Below are 19,198 nucleotides of genomic sequence, written 5' to 3'. Positions count from 1 at the left end.
GATAACTTTGCAGAATTAATCACGACGAGTGACACACAGTGAAGAAGAGATTTCAAAGGAAGCCTGGTGGGTGGAAGCCACAGACAGAATAAGAGTGTGAATTGGAAGGGGAGTCTTCGGCAAGTGGGCAATCAGTTACGGAGAGGAGCCCTTTACGGGCTGCGTTTGATCAGTGAGTTGGTTCCCAGATTTCCAATTGAAGCTGTACGAACAGAATTGAATTCCAAGATTTATACTGATTGAGAGCAACTGAAATAGCTGGATGCGTGAAGCAGCAGTTGCTGAGTGATTACAAAGGTTTATAACAAAGACAGCTTGTGAGAGGTCGACAGAGACCAGAAGGTGTGACTGAAAGGAGACATAAAGGAAAGCTGTTGTCTGTGCAGGTTAACTACAGAGGAGGCAGGGAGAGGAGAGAAAGTGTCCTTGTGGAGAAAAAAATAAAAATGAGTGGAGGGAATAAAATGGAAGAAGCCAGTGTTTGGAAGCTCCTGTTCACACCAGGCACACATCAGAGAAGAGAAATAGTTCATGATATACAGGAAAACGAAGGTATTAGAAGCTTGGGAGAGTCTGGCTTGTAAATATTAACAAGCCCTGATACAGAGTAGGAGAGCACTGCATGTCCGCATTTCTAACTAGTTTCTTTTCAAAAAGGGGAAGACAGGGGCACGATGATGTTTAATATTATGCATGATGCCAACTCAATTCCATTCAATCCTTTTATGTTCTCAAACAAGACCTTCACATGAAAGCTATATCCCAGTTATAACCTAAGAATAGGGAGAAAGGGGAAAGGGAGGGGAGGGAGGAGGGAGGAGGGAGGGAGGGGGAAGAAGGGGGATTAATGGGATTACACCTGCGGTGCATCTTACAAGGGTATATGTGAATCCTAGTAAATGTGGAATGTAAAGGTCTTAGCAAAATAACTAAGAAAATGCTACAAAAGCTATGTTAACTAATGTGATGAAAATGTGTCAAACGATCTATGAACCAAGTGTATGGTGCCCCATGATCATACTAATGTACACAGCTATGGTTCAATAAAAAAAAAAAGAAAAAAAAAAAGATTTTGTTAGATTTAGCTTAAGACTTTACACTGAACAATTAACTTGGTATTGGCGGTGGAATTTAAGTTATTCTAAAAGTTAGGCTCAAACCTTAAGGGATGATAAACCTAGATGTGCAGGAAATATACAAATTATTATATAAAACTCTCAGAAAATTAGATTCGAGAAAAGACTTTTAGTTGATATCAGTCACCTAATAGTTTATATACTGACTTCATTTAAAATGTGTTCTCTGATGGAAAACCCCAACGTGTTAGTCAGATAATTAAGAAGTAAATTGCTCATTAAAAATGCTGGTCAAACCACAGATAATGAGTGAGAGCTGTGGGAGGGAAGTTTGGATGATAATGAAGATCCATGAATAAGACATGTTTATTTTGGAAATCATATTACAAGTCACACTCCTGGGTCGAAAATGCAGAGTGCTGTTCACACACACACACAGCAACTACCAACTGACTCTGAATCATACACACCTGGCTAAAAACTCAAGCTTCATGATTTACTACACCTTGTGAGGTCACTGTGACTTATTGGATAAGTTAAGGTGTGTGATGTGGTTATAATATGCCTGACATTCAGTGTGCCCCCTGTAATCCATGTAGTTACAATTTTAAAATATACACATCCTTAAATATTCTTTCTAATGGGTTAGTGATTCTCATTTCTAGTTGGTAAGCAAATAATATTTGTGCTCCAATATAAGGGTATATGACACCCTTCTGGGTACAGGACATAACTGCAAGGGGGACTGTATCCAACATGCAAACATTGGAACCTAATTGTTTATATCCTCATGTTAATCTGAGATTAAAAACTATTATTGGTGTTTGTCTTTTTTATCAACCCTTCTGGTCTTTTATCGACCCTTTTAGTCACATCTTCTGGTCTCCGTCGACCTCTCACAAGCTGTCTTTGTTATAAACCTTTGTAATCACTCAGTGTGAAAAGAAGTTTATTGAGAAAGAAAGGTATGTTTACAGAGTGAGAGAAAGGCATGGTTACCAAACAAGGTGTGTCTATCATAGACAGCAAACCGGGTCCCACTGTTACAAGGAAAATCACCTCAACATAACATGTTATTTTTTATTAAATCACATGTTAAAACTACAAGACTAAGAATGGCAAAGCTTAATATTTTACAAAGTGAATGTGGTTCTGTTTTTCAAAAGGTAGGAATAAAGTTTTCTGGAACTAGGTCTACGCAGAGGCAGAAAGGTAGATGTCATAAAGAGAGTTCCAGAATGGCCTTCAAGATTCCCGCCACCTCCTGCGCCTGCCCGGTAGAATCTCACCTCTTCAAATGTAGGTGGGGCCAGCAAGTATGATGGAATAGCACCCTAAAATTGGGTTACTTTAAAAGGAAAAGTGAAGATATTTTGCAGATATGATTAGGGTCTCTAATCAGTTGCCTTTGAGCTAATCAAGTGTGTAGTTACCCTGGGTAGAGATGCCCTAGTCAGCTGAGCTCTGGAAAGAGGTCAGATCTTCCTGCACAAGCAGAGCCACCTGGCTGGGACCTGGGAACAGCCTCCCTGAACTGAGAGCGGTCTTTGGCCAATGGTCAGCAAGAAAATAAGACATCAGTTCTAAAATCACAAGGAACTGAACCCTGAATGTATTTCCAAGAGGATCTCAAATTTCAGATGAACTGAAACATGAATGAATTTCCAAGAAGATCTCGAGTTTCAGGTGAAATTAAAGCCTGGGTGCCACCTGGATCTCAGCCTGGTAAGCCTGAGGAGTCAACCTAGCTTACCAATTCCCTAACCCACAGAAACTATAGATAATAAATTTGTGTTTCTGTAAATGGGTAAGAAAACAAATACGTGTGTAGTCACGAGTTGCTTGACAACAGGGATATGATCTGACAAATGCATCGTTAAGCAATTTCATTTTGTGTGTGTGAACATAATATTTGATATTTGATATCAATATTTGAGTGTACTGACCCAAATCTAGGTGTGTATCCTCTTATATACCTAGGCTATGTGGTGTTGTTCCTAGGCTAAAAACCTGTACAGCAGGGGTAGTGTACCGAATACTGCAGGCAATTGCAATACAATAGTAGGTATGTGTGTATCTAAACACATCTAAACATAGAAAATATACAGAAAAAAGTATACAAGTATACTTATATAAGTATTATAATGATCTTATAATCTTATGTGGCCCATTGAAACCTTACATGGTTCTTAACTGTATTATGGGGTAGGAACTGCTTTGCTCTGTGGGGGGTGGGAGGTAGAAGATGGGGACGTTTATGATAATTTCCACTAGACTCCAAGTTCACCACCCTAGTGACTCATTCACCCTGTGCCCACAATGAGCTACTAAAACTTATGAGAAGACTAATAATAAATAAAGTAATATTACTGAGGACAAGGGCTTAGAAATTCGAGTAACAAGCTTTCTATAAATATTAGATTAAAAAGACACGAATAGCTTTTACCACTATAGAGGATAATAGAATTTGATCAGCTAAATCCCAGGGCTTTATGAAACACAAATTATGTAAACAAGCTTAATGGCTTTTTGATAAAACTACAAAACCCGTGCGAGGAAGAATGAAAGAGGGGTTCCTTATTTGGACTTTAAACTTCACGCACCAAAGCACAGATGCTTATTTGAATTATAAAAAATTACATATGAATGCAAGAAGAGATATTGAAAGCATGAATGAGAAGATAACATATTAAGGAAAATATTGTTTTAGGTTTAGGCAGTAAGGTTCCAAGGATAATGGCTGGATCTAGTTTTATTTACCATTGTTATTAAATATCAGGCAGAAAGAACTAAATGGAGCTTTAAATAGGAAAGTTCATTGGTTTTTTGTTTTTAGAGAAAGAATGTTGGTAAACAAACACTGGGAGAAAATAAAAATAAAAAGCTGAAATATTAGGAAAACCATATCATTAAAAGAGGCAAATACCGGGGATGTGTGTATATATATATATATTTATATTTATATACCCTATTTATATAATAGGATACATTCAGAAAAATTATAACACCAAATTTTTAGAGGAAGGATAAAAAATGGAGAAGGAAGGGGAAAATAGCAACGACCATATTTTATAATGTGCTCTAAGATCTAAAAAAGGAATGCTGGTTTTGGCTTTCACAGAATGATAAATTTCTCTACAAAGGATTCAGTGGAAATATTCTCTCTTCAGTGTCAACGGTGCAGCACTTGAAACGTTCTGCAATTTAGGGCACCCCTTAATTTCCAGGGGATGTAGCTCTGAACTGCAGGTAGTTAAAAAGAGAATTGCACAGCAGCAGCAGAACTGCCTTATGATAAAAAATGAAGAGAGCCAATTTATGTCAAACTTGGCCAACAAATAAGTAAATTCAAGCTCGTTTGAGATGAGAGGGTTCGGTCTCTAAATTATTTTACTTTCAGTAGTGATTTTTTTCGACATTCCATGGTAATAATAGATATATTTTTCCTTTTTTTTCTTTGAAGGAAAGACAGTATAGAAGTTAATTTATTCCAATACCTATTTACAAGGAAACTGATACAAGGAGATTCATTAATGTCTTCAATTTTCAGTAGTGAATTTGTATAATTTCTGCCCTCAAGACAGCTTTACCTGGTCAAATTACGGGGCCCCAAAGCATCCTGGCATCCCGCCACTTTCCTAATTTTCTCCTGCTCTTCCGTGCTCCATCCCAAGGGGTTACTCCAGGCAGAGACCTGGGAGCCATTTTCAACAGTTTCTATCTCACCAGCAATAGTCTGGCCAACTCAACTTTTTAAATATGTATCAAATCCATATCCTGCTGTTTTACTTTATTGCCAACACCTTAAATCTCATTTTCAAATTCTAAATGACTAAGGGGGCTTTCTACTTGTCTCTCTAGCTTCTGTATGGGCCTTCTTTGAAGAGTCTTGCTCCCAGCTGCCAAAGCCATGCTTTAAATACATAGCACCTGCCTATCTTGTTCTGTTGCTTGAAACCATGACTGTCTTGCTTTCACTTCAGGACCAAGGTTCAACTTCTTCACATTCCACACAAAGCATTTTATGAGTAGAGCTGTTTTTCCTTTCTTCCATTCCCTGGCCCCATAACCCCAACTTGTTCCTCAAGACTCGGCTGCTGAGTCAGCTGTTCGGTGGGAGAGTTTGCTGGGCCCTCAGTGCAGCTCTGGAAATGGTCTGTCATTTAGGGCACTTATTGATTTCCAAGAGGTGGAGCTGAATCCATTGCTCCCCCAAACTGTCTCTGCAGCATCTTTAGGAAGCTCATCATTTCTGGCCATATCCACACTCCCTGAATCCTAGTTGCCACACATCTGGCTCCCACCACATCCATTATGCTGTAGGTGACCAGCTGTGCACCTCCAACCCCGAGCAGAGGCTTTACCCTCTGCCAACTTGGTTTTCCTCTGCCCCTGCCTAAGCAGACTCACTGGCTGGCCCAGGCACATAGCAGAGTGGGGTTGCACAGATTCAAAGTTACTCTTCCTCTTCTGACTCTTTTTGTGATTTTCTGAGACCCAAGCAGTCATTTCAGCCTTTGCACGGATGACCCATTTGCCTCCAAAATGCTCTCAGACACTTTTGCTCCACTCACCCTCATTTTTATACACACACACACACACACACACACTCACAGAATGTGTGTATAAATATATATACAGAGAGCATATCTTTATACACTGTATATATATACAGATATGCTCTCTGTATATATATACAGTGTATAAAGATGCAGCTCTGTATACACAGTGTACATACACACACACACAGAGTGATTGTTGAACCTCCACAGATGACCACCTCCCTACGTTGATCAATACTACCTTAAGTTGACCTAATTTTCTTTTCTTTTTTTATTTAACTCCATTTTATTTGCACTGGGTTTACTTAAAATGAGAATAGTAAACATAAAATGAGAACATTTAATAATACAGTTATACGATAAAAGTGTAGAATAATATTTAGAAATAAACATATTCTACATCAAGCACACAAACTGAACTCAGTGTGAGTTGAAAATGACTTGCTTTTCTTCCAGAGGCTTAAGGGACCTGGGACCCCCTGGGATACATGCAGAGTTGGCTTCCTTGGAGTTAATTTTATAAGCCATTTCTCTGAAGCTGTACACCCCGTGAAGCCTGAGATCAAAGGGCATGTGGTCCTTCCTCAGAGATACGGGGTAGAGAGTTGACCTAATTTTCACAGGTCAATGAAAAGTCCACAATGCACTCCATGGAAGTTCCTTATGTTGACCACCTCCACAGAGTGACCGGTTTGCTATAGTCCCTTGAGTGGTCAACTTACAGAGGAATTTCTAAAAAAAATTTGGAGTAATTAGTAGAAAATGAAAGATATCTATGTGTGTGTGTGTGTGTGTGTATTTCCACACCCTTGATAAATATTTCTTCATCAGAACCCTATCCCCATCGAGTTTCTGACAGTTGTTCCTAAGATGCCTTTTCTCTGTGACATCAACCTCTAAGCAACATTATCAACTTTCATAGACACAGTATTCCTATCCTAACAATTAGTACATTTTGAACATTTGTATCTCTCATCGAAACAGGCTTTGGGGGCTTATCTGATTGCAAAACTTGCATCTCAGTTCAGATGGCATCCAGCACTTCTTACTGAACTAGATCACAACTAAGTTCCTCATCTTCCTTTACATCTGTTCTATCCTTAATTTTCTACATTGCCTAAATGACACTGTAATTCATCCAGTTATTCAGTACATATGTTTAGAGATTAGTATTGATTACTGCCTATCTTTAACAATTCCTATCCAATCTTTTACCAAATAGACCTAAAATGTATCTATTTCTTATCACTTAAACCCTCGTCCAAGGAAGCATCATCTCTTCGGTGGACTTTTACAGCAGCTTCAGAACTAGTCCCAGGGTTTTCACGCTGTTTCTCATGGCACCCCAACTGGTAGAGTTTTAAATGCAAACAAGAACTTCTCATTTCCCTGGATTCCCACCCACTGCAATTGAAAAATAACTGAAAAAATAAAAATGAAAATTTTCCTGCTATCTTCTCCTCATTGCTGGTCTCCTCTGGCCCCTGCCTACTTCCTCACTCCATCCGGAGTCCTGTCCTGGGCTCACTATGCTCCAGCCTGGGATTTCGGTTCTTTGGAATGAGTCCATCTCTTTTGTGCTTCAGGGTATCGACTGATAGGACTCATTTCTCTTCCTTGCCTTTTTTAAGTGCCTTGTCTCCCTTTATACTTTAGGTTTGGGGGTGCATCACAACTTCTCCTGGCACAGAGTCATATGTCAGGACTTTACGCAGTGTCTCAGGCTATCCTGCCCTCTTCGTCTTTACCATATGTCACTTGGAAATGGAACAGCCCAAGTCAAGCTTTACAGCATCATGCTCTGTTGATGATGTTAAAGCCAAGTGTTTTCCCAGAAGAAGGAAAAGTTGATGAGTGACCAAGGCCCCCCAAAATGCCTGCTGGTCAGTAAGGCAAGATTCTGCGATGGTCTTTGGACACACTCATGTTCATAACTATCTTAAATGAATAGAATAAAAGTATTCTAACTTCAGGTTGCTGCACTCTGCTCCTCACTGTGTCTGTAATACTGGAGTTAATTTCACGCAGGCTCTTTAAGGAAGCTATTGATGAAGATGAGACCTATGTTTCTGCAAAGGCTGCAATTCACAGAAAGGTGAAAGTAAGCCAGTCCTTCATCATGTGTAGGTTCCTAACACGAGGATGGTTACGTTGTGGTTATATTTTGCTTGATTTTCTGTCTCCTTTGACATGCATATAGGAAGATAACCAAAGCCGATTCTTAATTGTCTAATCTCAATCAGGATGCCCCAATTTCTCTTGAGGTTAACAATTGACTTTAATTATCTTTACATTTTTATGTATTAGGAGAAACCAAAATCATGATTCATACAGATTAAATCAAATTCTCATAGATTATACTTTAGTTGTAGCAACCTTAAAATGAAGATAAAACTGGGAGAACCTGAGTGTTTCGACAAGCCCCGCCATCAGCAAACTCTTTCCGGTAAGTGGGTTCCTTCTCTGGGGCAAGCTTGGAGTTCTTGGTCAGGGAGGAAATTGGGGAGGGGAAGGGAGGTTAAGGTGGAGGGACGGCAATGGGTGGGGCCACACCTACGGTGCATCTTAAAATGGGTACAGGCGAAACTTACTAAAGGCAGAATACAAATGTCTACATACAATAACTAAGAAAATGCTATGAAGGCTACGTTGAACAGTTTGATGAGAATATTTCAGATTATATATGAAACCAGTACATTGTACCCCCTTTATTGCACTAATGTATGCAGCTATGATTTGACAATAAAAAGAAATGCTAATTATTAATTGTTCAAGTTAGAGATAGAACTTTTTTAAAAGACCATTTCAAGGGCTTTCATTCACCATTTTACCTAACAAATCTAGCATTATTTCATTTATTAAATGTTGTGGTAAGAATACAGCACCAAAGAAACAAACCATCATGGAACGATTTATTCTCAACAAATAGAAAAGCAATCTCTACAAAATATAAATCTGACATAGTCACCTGTCATGTTGCAGTAAACTTTCAGAGGCCCCAGAGGCCCACTGCCGTCAGGGTCTATCCAGTAGTAATTGGACGTCTGGCCGAGGTGTTTGTAGGCTTCGCAGGAAGGCTCGTAGATAGCTGGAAGAATACAACCAGAGTGAGCACAGCACAGGACAAACAGCTCATCAGACAGTGACCAACCACTATCGAGGACATTTCCTCTTGTTAGAATGAGCATTCTTTTTCTCTAAATTTAAATTCATGACATGGTTCTTCTACATGGCTGTTTCTGACCAATCACAGCAAGTTCCTGATACGACTTTGTAGTTAGGACTAAAACAATCATTAAATGTAATGTTAGATTCATTGGGGCTAATGATAATTGAAAAAAATATTTAATTTATAGTTATTTGTAGATATCATGAGAAACTTTATTTTGAAAGGTCATGAATAATGGCTGCTTTTGGCGACAGCCCATGTGAACTAAGAGATCAGAGAAAGTTCCCTCTCTCTTCCTCATTCACACACACACACTTTTTTGGAATATTTAATATAAGATTCCCACAATACTATGTAATTTTGAATCTTCATTTATCTCAGGAGAAAAGGGAGGAAAGAGATTGCCCTGATTCATTTTATTTGTTACAGGTGCTCGCATCATAACAAATCTACTTTGTGTAGAAAGCTGACATTCGTATAATTAAATTAGAAATTTTTTCTCATTATTTTCAATTTTGTTTCCCGGTGTGTGACAGATTTTCTTCTCGAGGAGACTGCACCTGTTTTCGGAAGAACAAAATGGACATGTGCATATTTCCTTTTTAGGTAGAAATGTCTAAAATGGAACTGAGAAACTTTTTTTTTTATAGTTCTACACTGACCATTTATGAAGACTATAAAAGTTCTCACCACAAAATTAAAAACAAAATTCTGGTAAATACGTGTCTACCTGACACACAAGTAGTGGAGCCCTTTGGTAACGTGCACCTGAATCAAACTTCTGGGATATGTCGTGTGTTAAATTATGAAATAGAAGGTCTGATCTGGGCCCTCCCTTTTATTACCCTCTCTACCAATTTCCCTCTGCCTTCTATTGGTTTTCCATGGTTTCCTCTTTCCCAAAATGTTAGTTCTTCTCACCACCACCAACACACTAGGCTAAACCATTGCTAAAATCCTTTGATTTACTCCCCCCTCCCTCCCCGCTCCCTGTCTTCTTTCTGCAAATAGCAATCAAGTACCTATGGTGTGTCTGGCACCAGGTTAGACACAGAAACTGCAGCTGTGAACAACACAGACAGGAGACCTTTGGAAAGTGTTTGTTCACTAATTCTTTTGGTATGGTCCGTGCATAAACCAACTGCTACTGGGAGAGGATGGGGCCAGAACACTAAGCAAAGCCCAGGCTTCTTTTGTCCCAGTGTAAGTATTGACACGTCCACTTCCAATCTCCCAAGTGTCTTGTTTAGATAATAATCTATACAGTTGCTCTAATTTTGAATGCCACGCGGAGTAAAATATAGCAATAAAAGGCAGGGAAAGGGTATTTTTAAACCTTAAGCAGGAAGGTGTTATAATTAGATAGTTTTTAGAACAAAAATAAAGACAGCGTGTAGGCTGTTACTGCCATAGGCCTGTTGGAAGATGACCGTCAATTACATCACAGCAGTATGACAAAGGTGAACATAGACAGGACTGATTCAAATGCTTCTAAGATCTCAAGACATGGAAACCAACTGGTTGTAGGTAGTTAGGAAGGAAGCTAAGAAGGACCTAAATTCACAGTCTTGAAAAATAAACTGTTCCATTGATTTCTGACAACCTTTCTTCAGATTATTACAATTTTTATGTATAGAATGTTCAGAATGATCTAGGATGTCAGGTTCAAATTCTTAGGTCTTTACCTTTGTCTCTCTTAGTCAATTTGCCAATAAAGCCTCTTCTTTTTTTCTGATATTTACTAATTAATCATTCTTTGTCCTTGTCTTCTGGCCTCTGGTTTATAATGATCGCCTTACTCATCGTGTTTTTTCTCCAAATACCTCTTCACTTCTCCCCAAAGTATGCTTCCTAACCAGGTTAGTTTAGTTAGAAAGCATCACTTTCATCTGCTTAAAAATGCATCATGTTGGGCAGCGCCTGTGGCTCAAAGGAATAGGGCGCCAGCCCCATATACCGGAGGTGGCGGGTTCAAACCCAGCTCCGGGCAGAAACTGCAAAAAAAAAAAAAAAAAAAAAAAGCATAATGTTTCTTCAGTATCAATTATATCATAGATCATCATCTTTATACAAAGAATTTTCATGTACCTAACAGGCCTTTCTTTGCAATGCAAACACTGTGCTCTGGACTGGCACATTTGCTGCTGATGCTTGTTAACTCACGTCAACCCTTTCCCAGGGTCTGTGTCTGCGCCCTGCTGCACGTCTCTGCCCAGGAATGGACACTGTCTCAGTCAGAGTTAACACATTGCTGACCTACAGTACAGATACCCAGTCAATCCACATATCCTGGACAGTTTCTGCAGAAAATTGCTGGTCCACAACGTGTTGAGGTGTTAGTGGCGCTGATTCTACATTAAAAGCAGCTGAGAGGTGAGGCGGGCGAAAGAATAAAATTGGCTGAATTTGGGACCACTGGGAACTGAGACTGGGAGAAACAATCAGGGAACAGCTGCCGTGTTAACCACATTGCTGACTGGAAATTTTACACAGAAATTATCTGTGTTACCAGGTGACTCGGGACTAGTCAGTAGTGTGTTAACAATGAAAGCAAAAGTGGCAAGAAACAAACTGTGCAGTCAAACAGATGTGGGTTCAAATTCTGAATCCAAAAAAGCCTCCTTAAATACCATCGGCAACGTCGCCTCGCCTCTGCCCTGCCTGGGGAAGAACAGCCTTGTTTTACAATGGAGTTATGGGGACTGGAGTGAAATCCACATCAATTGCCTGGCGTGGCCTCTGACCACGGTAAACACTGAATAGGTGGCTTTTTGGAGACCTTTTTATTATTAATACAATAATTGTCATTTAGGTTCCACTCAAATTCCTCCTTCTTAAGGCGCCCTCCCTAGTCAACACGTCCATCTCCACACAGCCCACCACCCTCCCCACTTATCTCATGAACTGCAGTATTGACCAATAGGGTGAGGGTTGATAAACCATTGTTAATTCAATTTTACATATGAACATTTTATCTTTTAGTAAAACTGTGAATGGTCGTGAGGGTAGGGTCTGTAAAATGTGTTTCTATTTTTTATTCCATGTAATCTAACATGGCAGAGCATTTATAGTTCATCTATTCTTCATCTTCAATAATTCTTTTGATAAAGCATTATTAGCAGGCCACAGAACCATAAGGGGCGCCTGCTTACTAAACCAGACGGTAATTACTCCATTTCCAGGCATGGACTCAGGCATTTTAACAAGGACTTAACCCAAGTGTAATGTAACTAATAGTAGATGTTGAAGGCAAGTGGATGTGGGAAATCTTGGTAGCCAGGAAGCTCCTTTTCTTCTAAATGTGATAATGATCGTGTGTATCATCAACCTTCCACAGGCCTACAAGCTGCATTTGCCTCATCAATAAACATGGAAACCCAGGTGCTTTAGTCAAACTTTTGCATGTATGAAAAATCAGCTGGAGAGCCCGTTAAAGTAGGATTCCTGGACCTCATCCTGAGGACCAACTCAGTAGAGAATTTGCAATTCTAACAAGCTCCCAGGAGCTGCTATGTCGCTGGCTCTCAGACTGCATTTTGGAAAGCTTGGCTCTAATCCTGAGAAAATGTTAACTGGAAAAGCCTGGGCTAATTTTTATTTATATTTAAATACCCAGGGAAGATAGGTCACTGAAAGGCAATACCGTAAAAATTTAAATACAGTAAGGTTAGAATGCCACCTCCTGTCACTCAAAAAAGTAATAAAAATGTAATGAGATACAAAGCCCTAAATAAAAATACAATGTCAAAAAATATACTTGTGGGAGTGCACAGGAAAATGTTTGGAAAGAAAGACATCAAAGCAGTAATAGTGGATTATTTTTGAGGAGCAAAATTAGGAGCGATTTAAAAGTTTTCATACTATTTTATATTTCCCACATCACTTTACAGTGTCCATATGCTGTTATTTTAATCATTAAAGGTGAACTTTCAGAATATGTATCTGGAGTAATGAGACTGAAGTAACACGTTAAGCTGTGTTGGACTAAAGTTGCATTAGTTTTTAAATCTGAGTGATCACTTTTCTGTCATTTACTGCCAGGACACTCTCCCTAACCTTTAGTACAATGAAGGCAGTAACGCCTTCCTCACCAAGTCCTATAGTTTGTAAACTAACAAAATATGGAATATATTTGATTTTTTTATGCTGAGAATTAGCTAAGGAAAGTATTTGCCTGCATGCCTCAGCCAGTTAACTCGGTACCCAGCGGACTCCTAGCTGGGCTGCACAATTTTGCACACGAAACCCCAGGAGGTGACAGAGTACAGGGACTGAGGCCATCGTCCCTGAAGAAAGTGGTGGTTCTGATCTGTCGGCAATAACTGAGTTTTGCTAATAGACTGATGAAAAAAAAAAAAGAACATAATTGGGTTGATGGCAAAATGAATAGACTCATGAAGCCTATTAATTTACTGGTAATTTTTCTCTGTTGCAACTCCCAGTCCCAATTAGAAGTTCTCATATTATTTATACAGTCACAAGCTAACTGAGGCTTATATTACTATTGAATATGTCTGGTTAAATTTCATAGCATATAAAAAGTTAGGACGAGACGAATTCTAGATACCTTACTCATTTTCATTAAACAACGAATGTTGTCTGCGTGACACTGAGTTTCTTACAGTGGCAAATGACAAAGTGCTATCATGTCAGTTTCCTAGTGCTGCTGTGACAGGCAAATGACCAGACACTTACTGACTTAGAACAATGCCAGTTTACCTTACAGTCCTGGAGATAATAATACCATTAACAACCACGACACAGTTCTGATCAGAAGGTTGAAATGAGGTTCACTGGGCTAAATTCCAGGTGTGGGAAGGGCTGTTTCTTCTGAAAGCTCAGGGAAGAATCCATCTGTTTATCTCATCAGGTTCCAGAGGCTTCTCATCACCCCTGTCCACCATCTTCAAAGCTAGGTATGGCTGTGGGAGTCTTTCTCACACACATTACTTTGATTTCCCTACTCGCATTGCCTCTTTCTCTATTTTAAAGAACCCTGATGATTTTAAAGATGGGATAAGCTCCTCAAATCAAGGCCCTTAACATAATCACAAGGTCCCTTTTCCAGACAATGCTTCATAGTCACAGGTTCCACCAAGTAGGACTGGAACATTTTTTGTGGGGGGGCATTTTTTTATTGCAACCATATAAAAATAATATGATTCTCTATGAAATAGTATATAAGAATATCACAACTACATAAAATAATATGCTTGCTCTAAAGGATAACTTTTATTAAACACGTTATGTGCTCCTAGTGTATGAAGCAGAAATCATGAAGAAAGAAGAACAAAGTCAAATTTTTGTGCTGAAAACTTAAAGACCCAGAGGCCTTGAAGACGATGGTCCCCAGCCAACAGGCAGGAAGGAAGAAATGCTGTGAAGGCTCTGTCCTCTGCTGACACGCAGACATGGCACGGGGCCTCTGCAGGACGGCTGAGTTACGGGCAGCCGGTTTAAGAGCAAAGATGTGCTGCAGGCCTAATGCAATGGGGAATGTCATCAATTAAAGACTAGTTAAGGTAAGAGGAGAAAGAGAATCATGTGCTACTCCCAACGAGAACAGCCAGAGCTTTGTGGATGCTGAAATGCTGAGGCTGGCTCGCTCCTCCCCTCTCCACGCCCTGTGCTTTGAGAGACGGAATTAAACACGAGGAAAACACCCTTCCTATTATTACCTCGAAAAGCATGAGGATCACTAAAAGTGGCCAAGGATATACCAGGTTAGAAAATTAATTACAAATTGAAAATGAACACACGCATTAAAGTTAGCTTTGTAACATCGTAAGAGTTCCTGATAGAAAAGGTAAAAATTCACTTCTAATGATTTGACATAAACCTAGGGAAAAAGTATAAAATAACTTTTTGCTTTATTTGCCAGGAAATGGTGTCAATAGTTTATGAATTCCTTCACTCTTCTGCTTTCTTCTAACAGAGATGATCACATGTTCACTACACACTTGCACAAACTGGCTGTAGGGACCAGATTACAAGATGGTACAAAGGGATATTGGTTTTCTGAAGACTGTACCCCTGAATGAATAAAGAAGCCTTTTAATGTAAAACATGGGTGTACCAGCAAAATAGTTTCTATGGGGCATAGTTGGGGTGGTGGTGGTCAATGCAGACCCTCTTTTTTTCTACTCCATTTTTAATCACTAAACCACTTTCTAAACTTAATCTGGCTTTCAAAAGTAAGTTTCTATATTAGAAAGAGGTGTTTCCCATTTGAAACTATGAAACTGACTTCCTGATCTCAATCAAGCTCTAGTGAATTTAGTTTGTGAAATGAAACTAGTTTTCCTGGAACCTAATTATTCCCTTTAAGGTAACTACTGAGGTTTGTACACAGCCAAGCTGGAAATCCAGAGAGGTGGCAGTGACCTTGAGACCTTCCTCAGTGAAAGCTCCCTAATTCTAGGACTATGCAATTACTTTTAATTAGTACAATATAAGCTTCGTAATACCAAAGTCCTCATTAACACTTGAATATTAACCTCATATGTTCTCTCTTTGGATTTTTTTTTTTTGAGCTTGAAAGAATGGCCTGAGTAAACGACATTATTTCCCCCAGGAACTATTGTCTCATTATCAGCACACAGCAAATGAAGACGGTAGAGAGAGTGTGGCTTTAAAAACATATTCTGCATGCTAATATTGTGTCATGATCTTTTGTGAAGATAATTTCTGTATGAGACGTTATTCATTATACCCCCCAATAGGTTCATTCACCTGTCCAAATCTCAAGGGACGGGAGTAATTTAGGAGGAAAAAAAAGGACAAAGTTTCAATTTGCCGTTAAGATAACAATAGCTTGAAAATAGTTGCCTTAATGAAGAGCTCTTAAACACTTTTTAGAAATCAGAGCAAAATCTACTTGTATTATTCCATTTCTGCTCTCTCTTTTCCCCACACCCATTCCATTTCTGCCTTTTGTTTGCATTGGCTCAATGATTCTGCTTTAAAGAACAATATTCCACACTGGTGCAGTCTGGTCACAGAACTAGAACTCTGTTGCTATATTGTTCAGGCTACCATGTTCCTTGGTGATTTCCATTTTCAATTCTTGGTGTTTACTGACCTTCGCTCCACAGAATATCAAACTGTAATTAAAGCTAGACAATTATATTTTATTCCTTATTCCTTATATTTTTTCTTTCTTTATTTATTTATTTTGAGACAGAGTCTCACTTTGTCTTCCTTGGTGTCACTGTAGCTCACAGCAACCTCAAACTCTTGGCCTCAAGAGACTGTCTTGCCTCAGCCTCCGGAGTAGCTGGGACTCCAGGCACCTGCCACAACGCCCAGCTAGTTTTTAGAGATGGGAAGATGGAGTCTCTTTCTCAGGCTGGTCTTGAACTCCTGATCTCAGGCCATCTACCAGCTTTGGCCTCCCAGAGTTCTGGGATTACAGGTGTGAGCCACCAAACTCAGACTCCTTAATTACTTTTAGGTTGCAGAAGAGGAGGAAAGAGCCTGCAAAATCAAAAGGGCATGTATACTACAAACCTAGGCTTCCTCCTTTTAACAGATCTCATAGTGGAACTCCGCCCCTTGTGGGTCACGTGCCCAGCTGCTATCGAGGTCATCTAGGTCGCTCCATCTTCTTAGTCTCCCGTTTATTTCTTAACTTTCTCACTCTCATTTTCACTGTCTCAATACTGAGACCAAGAACATTGACTGAAGCTATATTAGTACTTATATTTTGCTTTTTTGATCCAACTCTGCACTAAAGAGGTCCTTTTCCTAATTGCTATTCCTAATTAATTTGCAAATACCTACTAGTGGGGTACTAGCATTGCATACTGTGCCTAATGCTAAGAAAATAATTAAATCAGTCATAGTTTTATTTTATTTTATTTTTTTTTAGCTCTGGGGAATTTTTCATATAATATTTGGGACAAGCATGTTGACAAATAAAATGTTGTCTCATTTTCTAAATGTTATAGAAGTACTTGGAAACTTTAGATAAAGAATTGGATAACTTGATGTCGGATAATCTATAAAAACTTTATCTGTAAAGTATTTTAGGTGGACTCCTATAGGATGACTAGCAGAAGGGCTCCTCCCTACTGTTCCTCCCCGTGCTAGGTTGTTCCGTGCTTGTCTTCAGATAATTAACATAATTATTTTCTTGACTTTCTTTCTCTCTTCTTTCCATCCCTTGAAGGAAGTGTAGATTTTTCTTATTACATCTGTGTGCGCATGTGTGTGCATGTGTTGAAAAAAGAAAAATGGGATGAGGAAATCCTCTCATTGCTGTTAGCTAAACAAAAAGCAGTTCAATAAAACATCAGGTCTGCTTCAGACTAGTGTTAATTTCCAATGCAACCTTCAGTCCTTCTGCATAAAGTTGTCCTCATGATTCAAATAATTAAAGATGGTAACTATAGTTGTAGACTAATTTGCAGCTTAAGAATGTCTTACTATAATTTAATGAATGAGATGATAAAACCAATCTTCAAATGTCAAATAAAGCTTTTTGAATTAATAGAGAAACAAAACATTAAAAAATATGAGCATTGAAACTTGAAAATGAAATAGACTGTTTCCCATAAGTAGAAAGAATTATATCTAAACTGCTATGTAACTCAACCAACAACAAAATCCCAAAATACTGCCCCTACAAATGAAAGTCACAGGAGGAGTCACACGGTGGGACTCTTTAGTCTTTATGTGTATTTCTAGCATAGGGCTCTCCTTTCCTTGAAACGATGGCTATGACCTGGTCACCTTGGACTCCATGTAACAGTGGACCTTCAAGCAAAGAAAGGAGTGACTTAACTGGCAGAGGTGATCGAGCTGGGCCAGAATGAGGAGATTGGACTGCTGTTGATTATTGAGGGCAGGGAGAAATATGTCTGGAACTAAGGGGACTGAATGCAATGGCTGTTGGTGCTTCTGTGCTCAGGCTTCACAGTGAATGGGAAAGTGCAGAATCAATGCATAGTCAAGAGAAAGGTGACTAAGGACGTTGATCTCTATGAGATGAAAGTCTGGGTCACTACACGGAGCAAGCAACCAGCTGAAACCATGGCTGAGGATGGGTAGGAGCAAAGGGTGAGTAATATCCATCACTGTCGGATACAGCTATGAAAGTTGACATTGTAGTTATTTCCACAAATCATTTGTATTGAACCTTTGTAGAGATGGCTTGCAAGCCCCATGAACATGACTTAATGACAGACTGGACCTGGACCTTATGACTGCTTCTCGGTTCTGCAAGGGGTAGACTGTATCAGACATCTCTTGTAGACCCCTTTATATCTTATGGCGCCACCGTTACTCCAGCCACTGCTGTGGTAACTGATCTCCCTGAGGCTTTGATGAGCTATTCACAGAGGCAACCTCTGCCACGATCCTCTTGCTTTTCCCCTGAGGGTTGCCTGGTGCTGCAGAGCAGGGTTATTCTCAGAAACCATGACCTCATGCACGCACATGCCAGACACTGGTAAGGTTTCTGTCTGCTCCCAGAGCCACTTGACCAAGGGGAGATGAGATTCAATTTCATCCTATGTACCCCTGGGGAGAAATATTTACAGTATATTTCATAGGGCTCCTCAAAATTCCCATGGTACTGAACACCCGTCCTACACAACTATGGTCAACTTCACGATGCATCTTCATGTAAGCTTTTCCTGGCTTTACATAAGCTCCAAGGGTCCACATACCCAAATGGTTGAACTAACAAAGCCTTTGTCTCAGGCTCTGGTTTAAGGGGAACCCAGGCCAAGAACCCAAAATGCACTAATATGAAAAATTTAGTATAATACCCCAAAGATGGTGTTATAATAATTAAAAATTGTCATAGTTGTCAATGATCTCTCAATGTCCACCTTCCCAGAAGACCGGCTTCCAGGTCTTTCATGTTCAGCACACATCTGACATAGAGTAGGCCCTTGATAAACAGTTCTTAATGAATGAAAAACTGAATAATGGGCGGTGCCTGTGGCTCAAAGGAGTAGGGCGCCGGCCCCATATATGGGAGGTGGTGGGTTCAAACCTGGCCCTGGCCAAAAACTGTGAAAAAAAAAAAAAGAAAAACTGAATAATATAAATTATTATTAAGCACTATGTAATAGGATTCTATATGAATAAAATTATCTCCATTTTCCCCTTTCTTGCTGATCTTTATCATACCAATATAATCATTTGTACTTAACTATGGAATTTCACACTGTGGTGGGATTTTACAATAGTGTCTTCCAGTGAATCATACCCCCACCTCTGTGCTCTTGTGTGGTGGTCCCTCCCACACAGGTTCTGGGTGACTTGCACATGACTTGCCTTGGGAAAAGGGATATTAGCAAATGTGATGAAACTTTGGCATCTGAGTAGTTGCTAGGCTAGCTGGCTGGAGGCATGTGGCTCAGCTGAGGGAAGGACTAACC

At 39.5% G+C, this 19,198-nt stretch overlaps 1 protein-coding gene across 1 annotated transcript in view; it reads right to left on the bottom strand.

Moving 5' to 3' along the window:
- The window catches only part of CNTNAP2 (contactin associated protein 2), a 1,471,582-nt gene that overhangs the window by 803,986 nt on the left and 648,398 nt on the right, over window positions 1-19,198 (bottom strand). Inside the window, exon 12 of the mRNA XM_053608746.1 lies at window positions 8,607-8,726. Within this exon, the coding sequence (XP_053464721.1) occupies window positions 8,607-8,726 (120 nt within the window). The remainder of the gene's footprint in view (window positions 1-8,606; window positions 8,727-19,198) is intronic.

Source organism: Nycticebus coucang, chromosome 11, assembly GCF_027406575.1.
Source record: "Nycticebus coucang isolate mNycCou1 chromosome 11, mNycCou1.pri, whole genome shotgun sequence".
Lineage (NCBI taxonomy): Eukaryota > Metazoa > Chordata > Mammalia > Primates > Lorisidae > Nycticebus > Nycticebus coucang.
This window is presented reverse-complemented; position numbering and strand designations above follow the sequence as displayed.